A 19,797-nucleotide genomic window follows, 5' to 3' on the forward strand; every position below is an offset into this window, starting at 1 on the left:
CTCTCATTAACATTTACATTTAAACAACCAGTGAACAATGCCTGTTCTTGTAGCATAGAATTCCATTTTAATAAGTCTGAATACACAAAATGGTCATGTTATGAGCAGAATGCTGGTGAGAACCAGTCAAGGAAATTCTTTTCCGTCAAGAAGCTCCTTACGCAGACAGAGCCTAGGCCAAGGCTTGCTGGAGAAGGATAAGGAGAAAGGGCTTTTTGTTTTTAATCTCAAAAATGATAAATAGAATATTTTTTAAATACTATAAAGGGCACATGTAAACCAATTCATTAAAAAAAAAGGTAGGAAGCCAATCGAAAAATGGGCAAGAAGCACACACATATAATTCATATGCAAATAACTTTTTCAAAAACCTAGAAAACTCTCTAATCTCATTAGTGATCAAATATATCTAAAATAGTACCCCATTAAAATGAGGTACTATTTTTTGCCTATAAAATAAGCAAACAGATTTCTCATTGTAATGACGATACCAAACACTGATGAGAGGGCATCGGGCCAGGTGATGTAAATTAGTATAGACCTTTAGAAAAACAATTTAGCAGCAGGATAGCAACAGCCTTAAAAAAAGTCGATATCCTTTGACCCAGTAACTCCATGCCTGGGACTCTATCCTAAGGAAATCATCTGCAGTTCTGGGGAAAACAAAGTTTTAAGAAAAAAAACATTATAGAAACCATTTAAATGGGCAACAAGAGGGAAATGATGTAGTTGAGTATTTTATATTCTCATCATGTATTACTCAGATATTAAAAACATGATTCAGGTATTAAAAATAGGTTTATGAAGATTTGGAGATAAATTGAGGAAATTCTTTGTAATGTGGAGTCTCAGCTCTCGCTCCCCGCATAAGAACGCAGGATATGGCTAGGCCAAAAAGGAACACCATGGAGCCACAGATAGGGGAGTCATACCACTATATTCTCGCTGCAATCTACATGAGTAGATGGGTTGTAGATACAGGAAACAGGATCCCTATTTGCTGGCCGCAATCCACAGTCCGCTTCTCTGCCAACCAACCAACCCCCTAGCGTGGCCACGGCAGTTATATCAGTGGCTAATGGCTAACCAGTAACAGCGGATGGCCATCTAATAACCGAGCCAGCACCTTTCCATGTGAGGCCGAGAGCCTGGAAACTGCTCTCTGGGACTCTCCCCACATTCTTATACTGTTAAGTTAAAAAAAGAAGTATATATGGACGCCCTCCACTATCAAATGGTTAGAAAAACACTGGGAAGGAAAACATCAAACTGCTAACACAAGTTATCTCTGAGTGACGGGCTCATGGGTGACTACTTTTCCTTCTCGCTTTTTTGCATTTTCCTACTTTTTTTCCATTACCTAAAGAGAAAAATATGAATTAACGAAATACACTTGGATTTTTGGGCTGAGAACAAACTTTGTCCATCCAATGACCCTGAACGTATCTGCTTCTCCCTGAATTTATTCACATCTGCAGAGTCACCAAATATATTCAAGACCAGAGAAAAGCACCTCAAAGTCGAACGAGGTGAGTGCCAAGAGAGGCCAAGGAGAAAAATAACAGGAGATCAATAGGCAAAAGAATGAGAGAAACACTTGCTAGCAAAAAAACAAACACAAACAAAAACTCCCTTGGAACCGTTCCAATCGGTTCCATCCTTGGGCTCAGTAGGCAAATGGAGGGGGGCCGCTGACCTCCGACAACAGGGCGTATCGGAGATAACCTCCTTCACATAGCATGTGGAACAGGCCAGCAGGCCCTCTGAAGCTCCAGAAAATAGAACCAGGGGCAGAGTGGGTGTGGCTGTGCCCTGACACATCCTTGATCTTTTCCCCACACTCTGCACTTCTCTCATGGGCTGAGTCAGGCTCAGGCTCACATACAAAGTATGAGTTAAAAACAGAGCTCCAGACTCATGACCGTCTTGCAGCTGGATCTCTAGAAATCTAAGTCGTCTTGGCCAAAGCCATCTGTCCTGTCCATGGTGAGGTTTTGGAACCTCGTTTCTGTCCGTGTGAGACTTTTAACTACCTTCTTGGCTTCTAAGTCAGAGCCTTGGCCTGCCCCCGTCTCTGGAGTCAGACCTTTGTCTGTCCCTCTCTCTGGAGTCCTTGAGCCCGAACGGGCCCTTTCTTGCTCTGAAGTGGAGCTTTGTGGATACATGCCTGTGACTTTTCTCTCTGGACCAGGGACTCCCTTGGGCTTATCTCCAGTGGTCCTCATGTCTCTATCTGACGGCTCCTTTTCAGAGCCTTTCTGGGAGAGCTGAGAGCAGTTGCCCAGAGATGATGTGCTGCACGAGGAAAGGCCTGTTTTGGGGCCTGAAGTTTGGTGGGGGGCATCTCCACCTGGGGCAGGGGGTGGCGTGGGCCTCCCCTCTTGGTCTGGGTTGCTGTGTCCAGAAGCCGCACCTGACTGGCCCCATCTGGGGCCAGCCTGTGGGCTCCCTTTCTCACCTTGTTTTCCTCCTTCGGACTCTGGCTGTCTCTCTCCTTCAGTTTCCTGGGCCTCTAAGCTGTCAGCACCATCATTCCGTCCTCCTATACGTTGGTCCCTTCCTCCGGAGGCATCACACTCCACTCTGTCCTCAGCCCCAGAGCCCTCCTCTACGTTCTTCTCTTCCTTGGCACCCACTCCCTGCTTCTCCCACTCCATGGCCTCTGGGGGGCAGTCTACACGGGGATCTTTGTTCCCTTCTATCTTCTGAGTAGCCACACCCTTCTCTCCCCTCCCCAGATCTTCATCTCTGCTCAGGGACTGGCTGCCCTCACCCTCATCGCCCTCCTCCACCCCAGGGCCCCGGCCTGACCCCAGCTTCAGGCCTCCATCAGCTTCCTGGACAGCCCCTGTCCCCGAGGGGTCCCTCTGAAGCGGCTCCATCCCTGTATTCTCAGGGGCCACTGCTACTGTCTCCCCATTAGCACATGCTCCTTTCTTCTTCTGCAGAATTTGCTGCAGATCAAAGGCCTCTTTGATGGGTGCACTGGCTACACCTATTGTGTCCTTTGGGGACACAGGGGTCACTTTCTTTTTCACACAGGTTTCGCAGGGACAGAACTCGTCCCCTTCGGCCTCCCCGCCCAGCCAGGTCTCCAGGGCTCTGCTGAGAGGTGGCCTGTCCTCCAGATAGGAGGAGGATGGACCCCGGACCCGGATCTGGTCAGAGAAGGCTGAGAGGTTATGCAGGTCCTGGGGGCGACGCCTACGCAGCTCTGTCTGCAGGGATGTCTCCCACCTGAGGTCTACCCTCGGGGGCCTCAGGGCCTTCCTCCCTGCCCGGCTCTGGACCTTCCAGAGCTCCTTCTCTGTGCTGTTTCGAAGTCGCTGGCCCACATCCTGCTGCAGCTCAGCCACCATCTGGCCCAGCAGGTCGTTGCTCTGCAGGCTCCAGCGGGCTTGGAGCTCAGCCGTGGCGCTGGCCAGGTGGGCCATGAAGGCTTTCTCCATCTTCCGCAGTAACTTGGAAACCCAAAGCGGGTCAGGGTCCAGACATGCTCTGTGGGCCATAGCAGCACCCTTCTCCCCAGCCTCCTGGGTGAACTTGGCCTGGGTTTGCTCGTGGTTTGTTTCAGATGCCGTGGGCAGCTTCTCCAAACGGGGCTCAGCGTCGGGATCACTTTGACTCCCACTGGCATTTGAGTCCTTCTCCCTGAGGCTCCCAAGGGATTCTGTCCATTTTTCTCTCTTCCCTGGAGGGTGCAGCATGGCAGAGGCAGGGTCTCTTCCCGTCTCTTCCTGCACACTCTCGTCTTCCAATGCACCTTCCCTATCTTGAGAGCCAGCCCCTGATGGTTTTTGCTCCAGGTCTCTTCCCTCTTCTGGAAATCTACTGATACCTTGTCCTTGCGGTTCTGCTCTTTCTTTTTCTTCTTTTATCTTCTCTATTTGCACTCCATCTTCTTGCATCGTGTTTTCAATCGCTTGGTCCAGGTTACTGCCCGGTGTCTGCTCCCTGCTGCTTCCTTCTGCCCCATCCTTCCCGGTGGCGCAGACCCATGCTTGGGGACTTGAGGAGGCCATGGAACCACTAGGCTGTTGGTTTCCCAGATCCACTGGGTTCCCTGAGGTTCTGGAATCAGGTCTCTGGTCGGGGCTTTTCAAGGGCAGTTCTATCCTTTCGGGGACAAGGATGCAGCCCCCGGCACAGGGTCCACTGCCCTCCCCCGAGCCTCCAGAGCCACTGCCAACATCCACGCCAGATGAGGACGTTGGCGTGAAGCCCTCAGTCACAGCATGGGACCTGAGGCCCGGCAGAGCCTGGAACCCATCGAGCTCCCCGAGGTCCGATTCCGGCTCACCTCGCCGGAGGCCACACCCCGGCCACAGGGCCTGGAAGGTGCTCAGGAGCTCCTGGTACTGAGGAGAGTCTGCGGACCTCACTTTGCTGGCGGGAGACCCAAGGTCTTCATCGAAAAAGTGGAGCCTGGTGAGACAGGTGACGAGAGCCTGGGCAGAGTGGCTGAGCCTCCTGCCCACCGAGCTGGACACTTCAGGCAGGCTGCTGGGCCGGCCCTGCTGACAGCCCAGCAGCACCTTCATGATCTGTATGGAGGCAGAGACCCTGCGGGGCAGCACACGCTGTCCCATGCCACAGCCCTCAGCCATCCCTTCTGTTCCAGACTCCTTGGGGGCTTCTGAAACGCCACCATGAGGAAGACCCTCTCCTGACTGGGGACCAGCATCACCCATCACTGGGAGGGTTCCATCGTCCGGTTCTGCTGTCTCACTGGTGCTCCCTTCCAGACGCGGTCGTCTGGCCTGGGTTTGTTCCTCCAGGCCTCCCAGGGATTGTTTCTCAACAGGGACCTCCATGGGACCTTCCTGGCTATCTCCAGACCCATCCATGCTATCATTTACCATCTCATATTTCATGGGCATGGGCTCCTCCAGGATGTTGCTCAGCCATTCACGGACCACAGCCTCTGGCAAAGCTTGGGGCAGAGTGCCTGGTGTCATGCCGCCATCATCCTCTTGCTCCTCCAGGCCTTCCCCTGCACCAGTGACCTGCCCCTGGAACATTATTCCAGGCCTAGGACCTAGGCTAGGGCTGCTCCTTCTTGGGGCTCTGATTACCACCCCCATGGCCCCTGACTGAGAGCTGGAGGCCTGTGGGTGCTGCAAGTCCAGCATTTCCTCCCCTGGCTCGGCCCCCATTCGTCCCCAATCAGTACTGTGGTCTTCATTGCTGTGGCTGCTGCTGCACAATGGGTGTTTCTTGACAGAGGGCTGTGCCCTGGGGGGAGTGGGACAGTACCTGCTATATACCGAGCAGGCCTCAGACATGGGTCCCTGGCTGCCCTGAGGCTGGGAGACATGCAGGGCCTGAGTCTTACCACCCGGGGTCCTGTGAACTGGGGATATGCCCATCTGTGAGCAGCGGGCCCCTGGGTGGGCTCCTGGCTTTCCCCCCTCATGCTGTCCAACTGGCAGAATCAAGGGACGGGGAGGTTTGGGGATGTCACCCTCTGCCTTTTTGCCTAGGCCATCAGCTTGGGACCTGAAAGAGCTGAACTCAGGGTCCCCTTCCGTATCAGCAGAGGGAGAAGATGGGGGGTGGAAATTGGAAGCACAGTCTGAATTGCTCGCAGCTGTAATGGGGGCAGTGCTGACCCCTTCTGCGTCCTGGGAATGAAGGGAGGCAGAGGACAGTGGCTCTGGGTCTTGGGAGGTCCGGTTCCTGGTGCTAGAAGAGCTTCCAGAATGGTGTGGTACTGGGCTAGCCCTGGATATGCTGGGAGGCCCCGGTATTTGCCGGGACACAGGTGAGTGCAATAGACAGTGGGTGTCCCTGTGGTTGTAGTGATGCCCGGGCCAGTCTCTCTGGGCCCCTCGGCTGATGCCAGAAATGTTGGGTGAGGACACAGTACTGACTCTGCTCTCCTGCATTCTTCTCCCACCTGTAGCTGAGGGATGGGCCGAAGGTGTGGTACAGCCTCCAGCAGTGTCCCCAGAGCCTAAATGGTCCGCAGCCAGGGGCAACCTGGTCCCAGACCCACCCCTGGCCTGGGGATATCCAGGGTCCTTCCCATTTTCCTTTGCCTGTGGGTCCTTGTTCCTCAAAGGCGAGGGATTCATGGTGGGGTACCTGGGTCCTCCCCTCGGGGTGGCCTTCCATGAGGAAATCACAGTCCTCGTCTTGCTAGGGTGGCCCTGGTGCCACTTATCCCTTTCACTGGCCTCCTCATGAGACCTGGCACTTGCTGAGGAGTCAGAATGAGTAGCTGCCACACCTCGAGCCCTGGATTTCAGGCAGTGGTGCTCCCTGCTGCCCGGCCCTACTGCCTCTGGACCCGGGCCCTCACCAGCCCAGGGCGTGCCTCCAGCTTCCCGCCCTGCCCTTCTCTGGGAGGCAGCCCTGGAGGCCAGATACAGGTCACAGCTGCCCACACAGCCCTCCTGGGACCTGGAGCAGCAGGAGGAGTTCGGCTCAGAGCCTTCAGGGGGTCTGTCACTGGAGGCAGGGCTGACGCTCTCCCTGCTGCTTCTTTGCTTGCTGGTGACCCCTTGGCTCCAGGCACCCCTGGAGTGGGAGTGCTGGGTCAGCCCAGACCTCCTACGAGAAGCTGTTGCGTCTCTCTGGGCAGTGTACAGGGGGTTCGTCCAGATCTCATATCTAGACCCTGGCTGCCACCGGCCTTGTTCAAAGGCTTCCTTGCATCTTGCCTCACGTGGCTTCTGTCCCTGTGCCCCAGGCTCTGAGGATCCCCCAGGGTGGCCCTCCCGCACACAGTGGAGGGGGTCTGCCTCCCCACGGGCTGCTGTCAGGGCGCTAGCCCTCCAGACCCTCTGGGACCACAGGAGCATGTCGTCGCCAAGTAGGTGGAAGCGGACTTTCATCTCCACAGACAGGCTGCCGTCCTCATTCATGCGGACCTTCTTCTCAACATTATCACCGGTCACCAATGGGCCAAGCTGGGCAGGTGTGTCCTGAGGGGGCCTTTCAGGAGTAGGGCCCATCCAGCCACGATGCAGGGACACCAAGTTGTCACTGAGACCAGACCTCTCTGACAGCAAGGAAAACCGCCGCGGCCTGCTGCCCGACCTGGACCTCGAGTGGATCATGCTCTCCTGGGTCTTTGGTCCCCAGCTCCCTGGCACACAATGAAGAGTAGGAGGAAAGAGGAAAAGTTAGTGAGTTACTGGGGGAAGCTTCAGGGCAGGAGCATAAAGGCTGCTCATAAAGGCCACCTCAACATCCCTGCTGCCTCCAAAACCACACAGTAAGGGTGGAAACCATTCTAGAACAAATATCCACACGCTGCCTTTTGTGAACGCAGTAGAGCAAAGCAAGATGAACTTGAAGTCTGAATTCAATCTCAACCCTGCCACTTCCTAGCTGTGTAGTCTTTGGCTTTTTTCTGAGCTGTAAAATAAGAATAATCGTATCTACCTGGTAGTGTGTTTTGACAATACAAGGCAATGCATATAAAACTTCCTGCTGAGTTGCTAGCACAGAGTAGGTTCTCAATAGACAGCAGAGGGGGCAGGTATCGCAGCGGTGCCCAGAGCTAACTCCTACCCCTGCTCATGCCCATTCCCACCACAGGAAGCAAAATCAATAAGCTGCTGCATACATACCAGATTGTAAACTGTAAAATGCTTTGCAATTATTAGTGGTGATTTATCATCCTAACATTCATCAAGCTTTAGGGTTGATAAATGATTGCAAGGAAGGACCTAACACACAATAGCAGGTCCTGATAGTCAAGCCTGCACCCCGGCCACGAAAAAGAGAAGAAGGAGCCACTGAGGAGAAAAAGAGATGACTTCAAGAAAGAATGAAGCCCCTTTCTCATTTCATCTCCTGAGCTAACACTTGTCAAGACGAAGGGCCTAGGGGCGTGTGAGCCTGTGGCCAACAAAAGAACAGACCTCCTTGACACCATCTGGAAAGAAGGTTTCGTCAAGTTCTGCCCTTTCATAAGCACCAGTCGGAGGTTCCTCCGGGGGTGGGGACTGTGGCTCATGGGTCTTTGTACCTCCAGCACCTGGCATGTATTATAGCAATCACCGCAATCATTATTGTCATTTCTTTACATCTTTTTATAAAGGATATTATTTATTTACTCGTCAAAATTTGATCATTGTCATTCCAATAATTTTTCTGCAATTTTTATTCTACAGTTCTTAATGATGCTTTTAAAATAATGTTTTTTTTATATATAACAAAGCCTAGACTCTGGCACATAGTAGGCTTTTTGGGTGGCTATATGGTTGGATGTACAGATTGATGGATTGGATGGATGATCGATGGTTGTTATGAGTTTTATTCCATTTGGCCCCCACCATTGCCTAAGAGAGTAACGACTCTTGAAAGATGCCAGTGCCACCTTCCCATGGTCCGTTGCCTCCATAATCTCATCGTGCTTGATAAAGCTTATTTTAGATCTTAAGAACTTAGAGTTGAAGATCTCCTCATCCCTTTTCTCTGTAAATACCAGACTCCCCTCTCTCAGACCAAATGTTCAATCCAGTTAAGGTTGATGGTAATAAGAAGGAGGAAGAGACAAGAGAGACCCAAAACAAGTGGGATGTCCAAGAATTGGGGCCAAAGGAAGGTTTCCTAAATTATCTAGAAAGAATATCTGTTGAGCACTCCTGAACCACTATCCAGTGCAAATAACATTGGGGAAACTCCAAAACCAACTCACCATTATTGTTCCTTGAAGTCTGCCCTGATGATGTTTCAGTCCCGTTTTTCCTGGCACCTTCCATTGCCGGAGGTCTGAAGGACTCGTGACCAGCACACACCAGCACCGAGGGGCCGCGCAGTAAAGCCTTCAGAGAGTCCACCTGAAGGAGAGTGTTGAGTCAGGAGGCCTGGTCCGCAGGACCCCCCCTTCTGCTTGGGGAGACACAGTGAGAGAAAGACTCCACTCACTCTGGCCCTTTCCCGATGTTTGCACATCTCACCTCAGATTTCTGATCCAAGAGAAGCATCCTATCCACTTGCCGAAATACCATCGTAACCAGCTGGGGGCTGAGGTGCTACCACCATGATCTTCCTCTCTACCCGCACCCTCCCCCCAGCGGGTGTGAGGCCTGAGGTTTAGAGGTTATTCTGAACGCTTCAGGTGGAAAAGACTTCACGAGGTCTTTGCCCACACTGCTCCCCTACCCACACTTGCACCCTCCAGAACAGGCATTTTTTAAAGGAACCAAAGCTGAAAGCCTTCCAGCTTCCATGTGGAGACCTGATTCGCTATCTCACCCAAGCAGACTTCTCTCTTAGGTTTGATCTGTGTTTTCCAGTGTAATCCGAGCCCATCGCCTCTGCTTCTGACCCTCGTGGAGCAGAAAAGGGCAAGGCACTGTTCTTTCCACAGATAGCCCTTCCCTCCCAGGCTGTTCTGAAGGTTCTCTAGGCTGCTGCCCAGATGCTGGTGTCATCCTCTCCCCACCTACCCACACACCCACCAGCAGGATGTCCTGAGCTGCGAGCTGAGCAGGCAAATCAGTGCTGGATTGCATTCCTGGAAACAGGGCCCTGCTTTCCGAAAGAATCTCACCTGGCCCTGAGGTCCCTGCATATCTGAGCCTCTCCACTACTTATAACATTACATTATAATTAGCAGTGTGGCGGGATTTAGTTCCATCTTGTAAGGGCTGTATCTGTTCTCTTTCATTTTCTCAAATTAGAAGGGTGTGTTCATTAATAAGGAAATGAAGGAAAGGGAGAACTCTACATCGTCTCCTCCTACAATGACCTTAAGATTGCTGTATAGCAAATCTTTCAGCCCAGTTAATTCGGAGCTTGTTTCAAACTACTAGGTACATTCCTGTTTTGATTTAGGTCTCCAGTCGATCACAGAAATACAAGCAGGACCCAAGTCTATCGATTTATACACGTAGCCATGCTTCTAGGAAATCAGATGTTTCCAAGGAAGAAACTAGAAGTGAGGGCTAAATGACACTCCCATTTTAGAAAGAGGTAGACATCTAGGATCTGTGGGGGAAAAAAGAGCATTATCGAGAGTGTCCATTCAGTAGCGGACCTGCAAATTGATAACCGTGACACAGCCTGTCGCGGGGAGCAATGAGGTCACTTTGTTTACAGAATCTCTAATAAGCCTGCAGTAAGTCTCTGTGAAAATATGAGATTTTTTTTCTCCAATTAATTTATTTTGTACCTGCTCTCTTCCTCTCACCACATCCACTTAACGACGGATAACCAAACTGAAGGTACGGACTTAGTCTTATTTGTCTGTAAAATCTGCATGTAGCACATGTCAGTACATAACAAATGCACCATGACTTAGAAGCATTCTTACATCAGGACTCTGGAATTGTTAAGGCTGGCCCTGTCATTTGCCAGCCATCCAACTCTCTGCCTCAATTTCCTTATCTCTACAAATGGTATAATAATATGAGTTTGTGTGGGGTGCTATGTCCCAGATTAATCAACCTCTATTCTATTCTCTGTCTGGTGTGCTGTCCAGTACTGCAGAGCTCAGAAAGCTCTAAACACATTTTTCAGGAGGCGATGGCAGCGAAAGCCACCGTGGCGGGATCCAGCGCCCCAGTGTGCCTGGGTGTCAAGATGCAGATGTGGCTGTTTCCTGATCCCAGCTTTATCTGCTTGGAGGCCACTAGCAAGCATTTCTCTGGAACTCAGTAATCACAGTTGCTTCAAGCAGAGGTCGTCGCTTCCTGCAGACCCAGCTTAGAGCTTGTCCCTCCAGCTGTCCAAAGGTATGGAAGCCCCCTGGTGCCCTGTATTGAACTGCTTTCTGCTTAAGGTACTTCAAGCAGTATCTCTTTCCTGCACTGAACTCTCACTGCAATAGGCGAGACGGGATAACAGGAGGATTGGATAAGAAAATAACGGAAGCATGCAAACAAAGCATAGTATCTGGCACTGGGTGCTCAATAAATGCTAACGACACATATGAATGACAGTTGCTTGTTTGATGAGCTGACTGAGTGAATGTCTCCACTCTATCCACCTGTAATTAGCAACAAGGCAATCAGTGCCTCTTCCATCCAAGTATTTTGAGCTGAGACCCAGAGAACTTCTTAAAGGAAATAGCCCACTCTGACAGCCTACCTTTTCCCCACTGGTTGTGTACAACTGCTTCACAGGAAAGAGCAGAAGGTCTGAGGCTTTGCTGAGAAAGGCCGTCAGGCTCCTTGTATTTCTACGACTGAGAAGCACTGTCTGCTGGAATCGGGGGTCCCCATTCTTAACCAGCATTATCCTCCTTGGGGCTTTGGGACCCCTCTGGGAAGAGGATGTCCCTGGTGCCTCACACTGGTCTTCCATATCCTGTGACTGCTGAGTGGCGGTGCTTCTCCCCTGTGGCCGGCCTGGCCCACTGGAGGTCTTGGGTGGCTTCTTATCGGAGCAGAGGTAGCAACCACCATCTTCCAGCTGCTCCAGGGCACTGAGGCCATGCAGGCCCCGGGGTGTGGTGACAGAGCGCACCCCGAAGGAGAGAGGCACGCGCTGGGAGAGCTCGTCCATCAGCATGCCGAAGCTCTTGAAGGTGCGCTGGTGGACAGCCAGGCGAACCCCAGAAAACTGGGGATCCCCTCGCTTGAGGAAAGTTATCTTCTTGGCTGGCGTGACCTGGGTGACAGAGGGGGTCCGGGCCATGGAAGGCAGGAGGCACTTGCGATAGCTTGGGGCCGGGGCACCCCCCAGGGTGCTGTTCATGGCATGGAAGCCCAGGCAGCTGAAACGGGTCAAAGGAAGAGCGTCAGAGACTAGCCACGAGAGCATGCATTTCCTTTCTCTCCTTCCTTATAGAGGTGCTTCCTGCCCACCCCAAATTTGCTCCACTCTGCTCAGTAGAGGCAGGTTAATCCATTTTGATGGAAGAGAAGGAAGGCTAAAGGTTTAGCATCGGACAGGTCTGAGTTCAAATCCCATCCCGTTCCCCACTTACTCCCTGTGTGACCCAGGAAGTGAATGATGTGCTCTGTGTTCGGTGGACCCCGATGCAGCCGTGCTCACGCGGCAGAGTGGTTCTCACGCGTAAATGCGTGTCTGCATAGAGAGCACCTGGCACAGAGCAAGCGCCGGTGCATCTTGATTCCTTTCCTTCCTCTTGCTGTTTCTCTGAACATTTTCTACCACCATAACCTCCTTTAAATACCTTACGGTTTGTCTCCTAAAGAAGTGGGTACATAAAGGGAAGACCATGTAGAGCAGATGCGAGAACACGGAGCCAACGGTCAGGAGGCCTGGGCACCTTGCCCGCCATCTCAGTGCAAAGTCTCATGTGCGGCCCTGGGGATGCCCAGGTCTCAGGACTGTCACCCTCCAGCTGCCAGGTGAGAGGACTGGAGTTGATTCTTCCATCCCAAACCCCGTAGGGACCGCTGGCAACCCAAAGAGGATGCCACCATTCGATGCCATGTGTTTTCCCCATTGTATGGTGCTGTTCACTTTCAGATGAAAAGAATGCTTCCCCTCACTTCCCTCCAAAGTCTTTGGAGGCTGCGTGATGAACCCTATGGGCGAGTCCCCCAGCCCGCTGCCACTGCCATGGAACACTGGGGGCTCAGGCCAGCTGTGGTTGGGTAAGGCCATCCATCCAACTGTGTGTTCCTAGCGCCACCGCGGTGGAGCCCACGGCCTCACCCGGACTCTTGCAGAAGTCTGCTGCTGACTCTTTCTATCACCACAGGATGCTGTCTTCTGTGCACCTGCCAGCCAAATTGTCCTGAAACCCAGTTTTCACCTGGACACTGCCTATGTCCCAAGCCCTTCCAGTGGTTCACAGTATCTGCAGAAAAAGCCCAGGCCCCTTATCCCACAATGCCAGGCCTCTCCCCTTGTCTTTGTCCTTCCCCTAAGCCTCAGCTCCTGTTCTTTCCTGCAGGAATTCTTCACTCCAATCAGGCTGCCTGATTCGGGGCTCCCCCTGTATGGCAACGCCCATCTTTCTGCTCTCCTCCTTGGCTTCCCTCCTTTATGGAGCTTTCCCCAGCCCCCCAGTCTGAGGCAATCCCCATTTTCAACATGACTCCTCTGCTATTTCCCACATGCCAGGACTGTGTTTTTCTTCACCAGCTACGCCAAGGCCTGGGCAGCAGAACCTCAGGGCACCCAGCCCCATGCTTGGCACAGCAGGGGCCCAGGAAATCCATACTGATTCAGAAGGCTGGCATTTCCCAGAGCCCCATACTAGAGCCCAGGCCTGTCAACAAACTGACAGTTGAGCCATTATGATCTATGATCCTGTGAGGAGTTGTCCCCACTTCCCCGTGGTTCAGACCATGGCAGGACCCTCATTAATGCGCGCACTGCAGGGAACCACGGCCTGATCCTGCAGCGTGATCCCTGCTCCGGTTCCTGCAGTGCCAGCCTCTCCCGTCCTTACCTCTGCTCTCTACTTACCCTGCTCGTCTTAGGGGAAAGACTCTTCTCTCATTTTCAAAATCCTGGTGCACAGAGGCCTTATAATCCTCTCATCTCTGGCACAAACTTTATAATTAGCTTCTTCACTCTCCTCCCTCCCAACTAATCCCATTAAGCTGCTTTCGCAGACCTCCCAGGAGCAGCCCTGCAGCTGCCATCACTGTTACTCGGCGTGCTTTCCCTGCCTTCCTGAAGGACTGACGTTTCTTCCCATTTGATTTTCATTTTCACGTGTGACAATGAACGTTCTTCCTGGCCCTCACTGAGGGACTGAGAGGTGAAACAAGGGTCACCGTGTCCCCAATGTTACCTGTCCTCTAATGTCACTGTGTCCCCCAATGTCACCACAGCCCCAGCATCACTGTGTTCGCAATTCACCATGTCCTTCAGTGCCACTGTGTCACCCAGAATCACTGTGTCCCCATCATCACCATGTCCCCATGTCACCATGTTCCCTAATGTCACTGTCTCCCAATGTCACCATGTGACCTGGTGTTACTATGTCCCCTAGCATCACCGTGTCCCGCAGTGTCACCATATCCCCAATGTCATCATGCCCTCCATGTTACCATGTCTCACAATCACCATGTCCCCCAGCATTACCATCTCCTAAATTGTCACTGTCTCCCCAGTCTCACTATATCTCCAATGTCACTGTGTCCTCTAGTGTTACTGTGTCCCCAAATGTCACCATGTCCCCATAGTCACCACATCCCCCGGCATCACCACCAATGTTACCATGGCCTCTAGTGTCATTGTGCCCCCCCCCAGTATTATCATGTCTCGCAGCATTGCCCTGACCCCCAGAACCCCCACTGCCTTGAAGGGCTTCTGCTCCCTGCAGCCCATTTCTGGGCAGAAAGGGCCTGTCTAGAGGTCTCCCGGACAGAAGCTTTGTAGGGCAAGGGAGAGCGTTCAAGGGGAAAGCAGGCACCTGGCCTGGAGCCAAGTAAAGACCACTCTGTGACTCTTTCAGGACCCAGGCAAAAGCACAACATCGCAACATACACTCAAGTGGACGACTGCCCCCTTCTTCTGGCATTCGCCTAGGAAAGAACATCTTTCTGAAATGAAATTCCCAGTCTCTGACTGGATTTTCAAAATAAAAAGAGAATGTGACCCATGGCATCCTAAGTACCAAAAATCGGGCTGATAGCAGCCGGGGTCCAGCATGAAAAGTCCTTCCCAACATGAGACCAAGTACACAGCCTGGAGAGAGCCTGAGGGAAATTATCCCCCTGCCTGCCCTCGTATAACTGACAAAATTCTGCATGAACTTCAGGTGGCTTACACACACGCACGCACACACACAGACATACACACATTAATGAGGGACACACACACTCACACACACACATACACAGACAAGTTGGAAAAAATGTAGGACCCAAGAGAATGAGCTGAGGGAGCCAGGGTAGCCTGGACCCATGGACTGTGAAGGGTGAGGGCATATAAAACTACAAACGTCACCCGATCCTTGCAGGAAGATGAGACGACTGACTGCTCTCCAGCCTCATCAATAGAAATAGACAGGTTCACCTTCATCCCCAAGACAAGTCACTGAGAACTATGACCTCCTCTTGCAGTATTGGGAAGGGAGAAGCAAATTGATTTTCTTTTTTTTCCCCCCCTTTCTTCCGCCCCCCCCACCCACACACCCACACATACACACACTGTGGTTCAAGCCGTTGTTTCTCAGTCTAGCTGTGTAGGACACAGCTCCCCGCCCCATGCTGGTATGATGAGCCTTTCTCAATGCCCTGGGCTAAGGCAGTCGGTCTCCAGTCGTCGGTCGGCCGCTCACACTGACCACCGGCCGCTCATGATGGCACACAGCAGCCCGTGGCAGCTCACGCCAACCTCCAGCTGCTCACCCCAGCCCAGATCCAGGGAGAGCTGTTGTTCACAGTCTTAGGCATAGAGGGCGCAACTCAGTGGCCCATGTGGGAATTGAACCGTCAACCTTCGGTGTTAGGAGCAGGGCATTCCAACCACCTGAGCCACCAGGCCGGCCCATCGATTTTCTTTTTCAAAAAGGCTTTAATGAACTTTTGACTCTTTCACCTTCAAAACAGCCTAGCCCAACCAGGTTGTTCATTCATTCAATCACTCATTTGTATACCCAACAAAGGTTTCTGAGCAGCTATTGCATACCAGGCTCTATGCTGGGTCCTGGAAATATAAAAATTACTGAGATATAGCACCCATACCCAAAAAAGTCACATTCGAGTGTGACAAGTAGGTACATTACTAAATGTAGCATAAAAATGTTCTGAGATAGATAGATAGATAGATAGATAGATAAAGACAGAGATAGAGATAGATATAGTATAGATTATACAGAGGACATGACTGAAAGAAGATTAAGAAGAGTGGCAAGTAAGGGAAGACTTCCTGGAGGAGGTGACATGGAGCCTCCTGAGCAGAGACCGAAAGGACAATTTAGGGATTAGCCAGAGAAGGAAGAAGTTAGGACAGGCATGGCAACTAGATATAGCCTTGGTGCCGAATGTGACAGGCTGCGGTTGGTTGGGGGGATGGGAGGAAAAAGTGCCCAGGCTGTGATCAGCTAGACATGCTGTCATAGCGTCAGGGCAGAAAAGGGCCATACAGGTGCCAGACATTTGCCATCCTTGCTCTGGACAGGGTATTTGGGGTCGGGGAGTATGTGCAAAAGTGAGGTGAAGGCAGAAAGCTTGGGCGTTTGGGAAGGGCCTTAGATGGATGCCATCCTGATATTTTAGAAGATCCCTCTGGCAACAGTAAGAAGGATCGGGCAGTACACAGCCATCAGCTGTGACTAGTTGGCCATCTACTGTAACTAGTTAGCCATTAGCCACTAATATAACTGCCGTGGCTACGCTAGCAAGCACAGATTGCAGTTAGCAAGAGGGTTGGTTGGCAGACAAGTCCTACACAGAGGGCTCCCTAAGTCCATTTAGCTCCCCTTTGCAGTATCGTGAACCAGACAGGCCAGACAGGCCAGATGATCGCAAGCTGTCCTCACAGTAGAGGGAAGACAGCCTTCCCCCATAAACACTCAGGGGGTGGGGGTGGGGGGACGAGGATAACAAGAGAGGCTATGAAGGAAGGAAGGAGCCTGACCTTTCTGGGTGCAAGGGATTGTTGAGGAGAAGGGGCAAAGAAGGGTGAAGAGCTGGAGGGCAGCAAGATGGGTCTGGTTCCCAGCTCTCCACACTCCAATCCCAGTTTGGCGTCTAGCGGGGGATTACTGGTCTTGTGGGAAATCTAGATAAGGTGAGAGACACTCCCATAGCAGAGGATTTTGTCCAGCCAAGGCCCGTGACTGAGTTTGAAGGAGACCTCCTTTTGGACTTCTCTCACCCCACTCCCACTCAGGATAGAGCTCCATCAAGGTACAGTGGGCAGAGCAGATTGGAGGAGGCTCTGACTTTTACCTTTCCTCAGTCAGCTGTGTGCCGTGGGGTGTGGGCAGAACCAGACATGAGCTCAGGGGCTGCCTATCAAGTTGTGCTAGGGAGTCTTGGGGGAGCATAGAGATTGGGGGGCAAACCACTAGTGCTGACTGGGTCCCAGCAAACCCTAGAACTCATAGCACCAACCAGACAGAGGAATTGTGGGATTTGTTTAGGGCAGACAGCAAAGGATGGGGGATGGGTGCCAGGGGATTTCAAGAGGAAGCAGGCCAAGAAAACAGAGGAGGCATTCCAGCTGTGTGTGGGTGGGGGAGGGAAGCAGAGAAAAACAGATTAAGGGGCAAAAGGAGAAAAAAATAGAAGTCACAGGAAATGCTCCAAAAGGTGACGGCCCTGGCTGAGGAATTGGGCAGGGTGGGCCTGCAGGGGAGGAAACAGTTTTGTCACCAGTCCTGGAAGTGAACTAGGCCAGGGTGAGGGGCTGGAGGCAGGAGCAGGCAGCAAGAGTGATGGATTCAGGAAGAGAATAAATAGGGTGGGAGAAGTCTGCAGGCAGGATGGAGGCTGGGCTTTGTGGAAGAAAAACTACAAGTGACAATGACACCAAAGCTAAACCTATGAGGTAGTGAGCAGGAAGGGGTGGGTGGGGAAAGTGCTGTGGCCGAAACCTTGAAGGGTTGATTGATATTACACGTGAAGGGCTGACAAAGTGACGATGATGTGAATAGCACAGATCTCAGAGAAAAATGCTTACAGCACATAGCCTCCAGAGAGCACAAGAACCACTGTTATTCAGCAGGGCGCTAAGCCCTTGTAGGGTCTACACAGGCTGTATGGAGTCTAGGCCGTTTTCAACACCACCTTTCAGTGACTCCAGTTTGCCAAGGTGCACTGTTGTTTTATGAGCTGAGAAGAAAGAAAGAAAAAGATGGTGACAAACTAAGACAAAGACATGCTATTAACTTCAAGATGCGTCCTGATCTCAGAGATATTAAAACATTGGAGGGCAAGAAACCTGTGTGTATTAAAGTCAGTGAATATGACAAATAGCAGAGCATAAGTTGTACACATGATAAAGCCGCAGTACTTACTCAGGTTTGATTTAGGTTAATTTTTAGGTTATGACAGCATCGGGGAGCCAGTGTGCTGTATAACCTGACAGTTATGTCATGATGGTCAGATGGGTAAATGTGACTCACACGAAAAATGAGGGGACCGTGAGGTATCACTTCACACCTCTTAGGATAGCTATTATTAAAAAATAAAAACACAAAGCAACAGCTATTGACAAGGATGTGGAGATTTTGCTGGTGGGAATATCACCTAGTGCAGCTGCTGTGGAGAACAGTGTGGCAAAAAAATTAGATATAGATTTACCATATGACCCAGCAATTTCACTTCTGGGTAGATATCCAGAAGAATTGAAAGCAGGGACTTGAACAGGTATTTGAACACCCTTGTTCAAAGCACCAATATTCACAATAGTTAAAAGGTGGGGGGGGGGGCAACTGGATGGCTCAGTTGGTTAGAGCGCGAGCGCTTAACAACAAAGTTGCCGGTTCAATTCCCACATAGGATGATGGGCTGTGCCCCCTGCAACTAAGATTGAAAATGGCGACTGGACTTGGAGCTGAGCTGCGCCCTCCTCAACTGGACTGAAGGACAACAACTGATGGGTCGTGGAAAAACACACTGTTGCCCAGAAAAACACACTGTTCCCCAATAAAAATTAAAAAAAAAACACGTGGAAGCAACCCGACTGTCCATTGACTTATGAATGCATAAACAAATGTAGTATACCCATACAAATTAATATTATTCAACCTTAGAAAGGAAGGGAATTCTGACACCTGCTACAATATGAATGACCCTTAAAGCCATTATGCTAAGTGAAAGAAGCCAGACACAAAGGGACAAATACTGTATGATTCCATTTATATGAAGTACCTAGAGTAATCAAATTCATAGACACATACATTAGAATGGTTGTTGCCACGGGCTGGGGGATGGGGACCTGAGGAATTAGTGTTTAAATAGGAACAGAGTTCCAGTTTGGGAAGATAAAAAAATTTCTGTGGATGGAGAGTTGGCACAACATTGTGAATGTACTTAATGCCACTGAGCTGTATACTTAAAATGATTTAAATGGTCAATTTTATGTTATGTATCTTTTACTACAATAAAGTGTAAAATAAAATAATGGAAAAATTAAAAGGGAGGGGGTGAGATGAATCGCCCTTTAAGAAAGGCCGTTTGGTGGATGACAACTTCTGAAACCTGGTGCTGAGGTGGTAAGGGGTCAGGGAAACACGTCCCTGGCTCCACACAGCAGAACAGGCACTCCCTGGGCTCAAGGGTCTGAGTGGTGGATTCAGGAACAGAATAAACAGAGTGAAAGGAAAGATGGTCTAATAGCAGTAGGACTGTTTATTAATAGGTATGAAGCAATCTAGCCACCAACATTGAGGCCTAATATGTGCCGGACATTTGGTGAGACACAGAGCCTGGTGAGACAGGCTCATGCTTCATGGAATTTATAATACAGGAAAGCAGACAGAACTTCTGCACCTGGGTCCTCACCCTTTGGCATATGAATGTCCCTGCTGTTTCTGGAGGGCCCCAGGCTCAGGAGCCCACCTTGGTTCTGCCAGTAACTCGCTGATGGCTATGAGCAAGCTACTTGACTTCTCTGAGCTACTTTAATTATAAGATGAAGGTGCTAAACAAAAGGGCCTTGTGTAACGGAGGTTACGCTAGGAGATTGTAGGAAAAGATAGCACATCATTCTGTGCTATAAATGATTACCTTGAATCTGGAAGACCTACCTCTTAAGAAAATATCAAAGGCATTATTTTTTTAAATTTTCCAGGTAATACCCTTCCCTTTCAAAATTGTGGTATGAAAACCGTGAAGTATGCCCCCATCCAGAAAAATGAACACATTCCCATAAGCACAAAATATTGCACAGAATTTCATAGGCCTCTGAAGCCCACCCATAGAAGCCTCTCAGAGATACATGAAACCCAGGTTA

General features: G+C 50.8%; 1 protein-coding gene across 1 annotated transcript in view; it reads right to left on the reverse strand.

The window, feature by feature from the left end:
- Positions 1-1,867: 1,867 nt before the first annotated feature.
- The window catches only part of RP1L1 (RP1 like 1), a 181,081-nt gene continuing 163,151 nt past the window's right edge, over positions 1,868-19,797 (reverse strand). The window contains exons 3-5 of the mRNA XM_081077365.1: positions 11,050-11,677; positions 8,654-8,795; positions 1,868-7,093 (exon numbers count right to left, since the gene is read on the reverse strand). Coding sequence (XP_080933491.1) covers positions 1,941-7,093; positions 8,654-8,795; positions 11,050-11,658 — 5,904 coding nt within the window. The 5' untranslated portion in view covers positions 11,659-11,677 and the 3' untranslated portion in view covers positions 1,868-1,940. The remainder of the gene's footprint in view (positions 7,094-8,653; positions 8,796-11,049; positions 11,678-19,797) is intronic.

The sequence above is a fragment of the Rhinolophus hipposideros genome, assembly GCF_964194185.1.
Source record: "Rhinolophus hipposideros genome assembly, chromosome: 16".
Lineage (NCBI taxonomy): Eukaryota > Metazoa > Chordata > Mammalia > Chiroptera > Rhinolophidae > Rhinolophus > Rhinolophus hipposideros.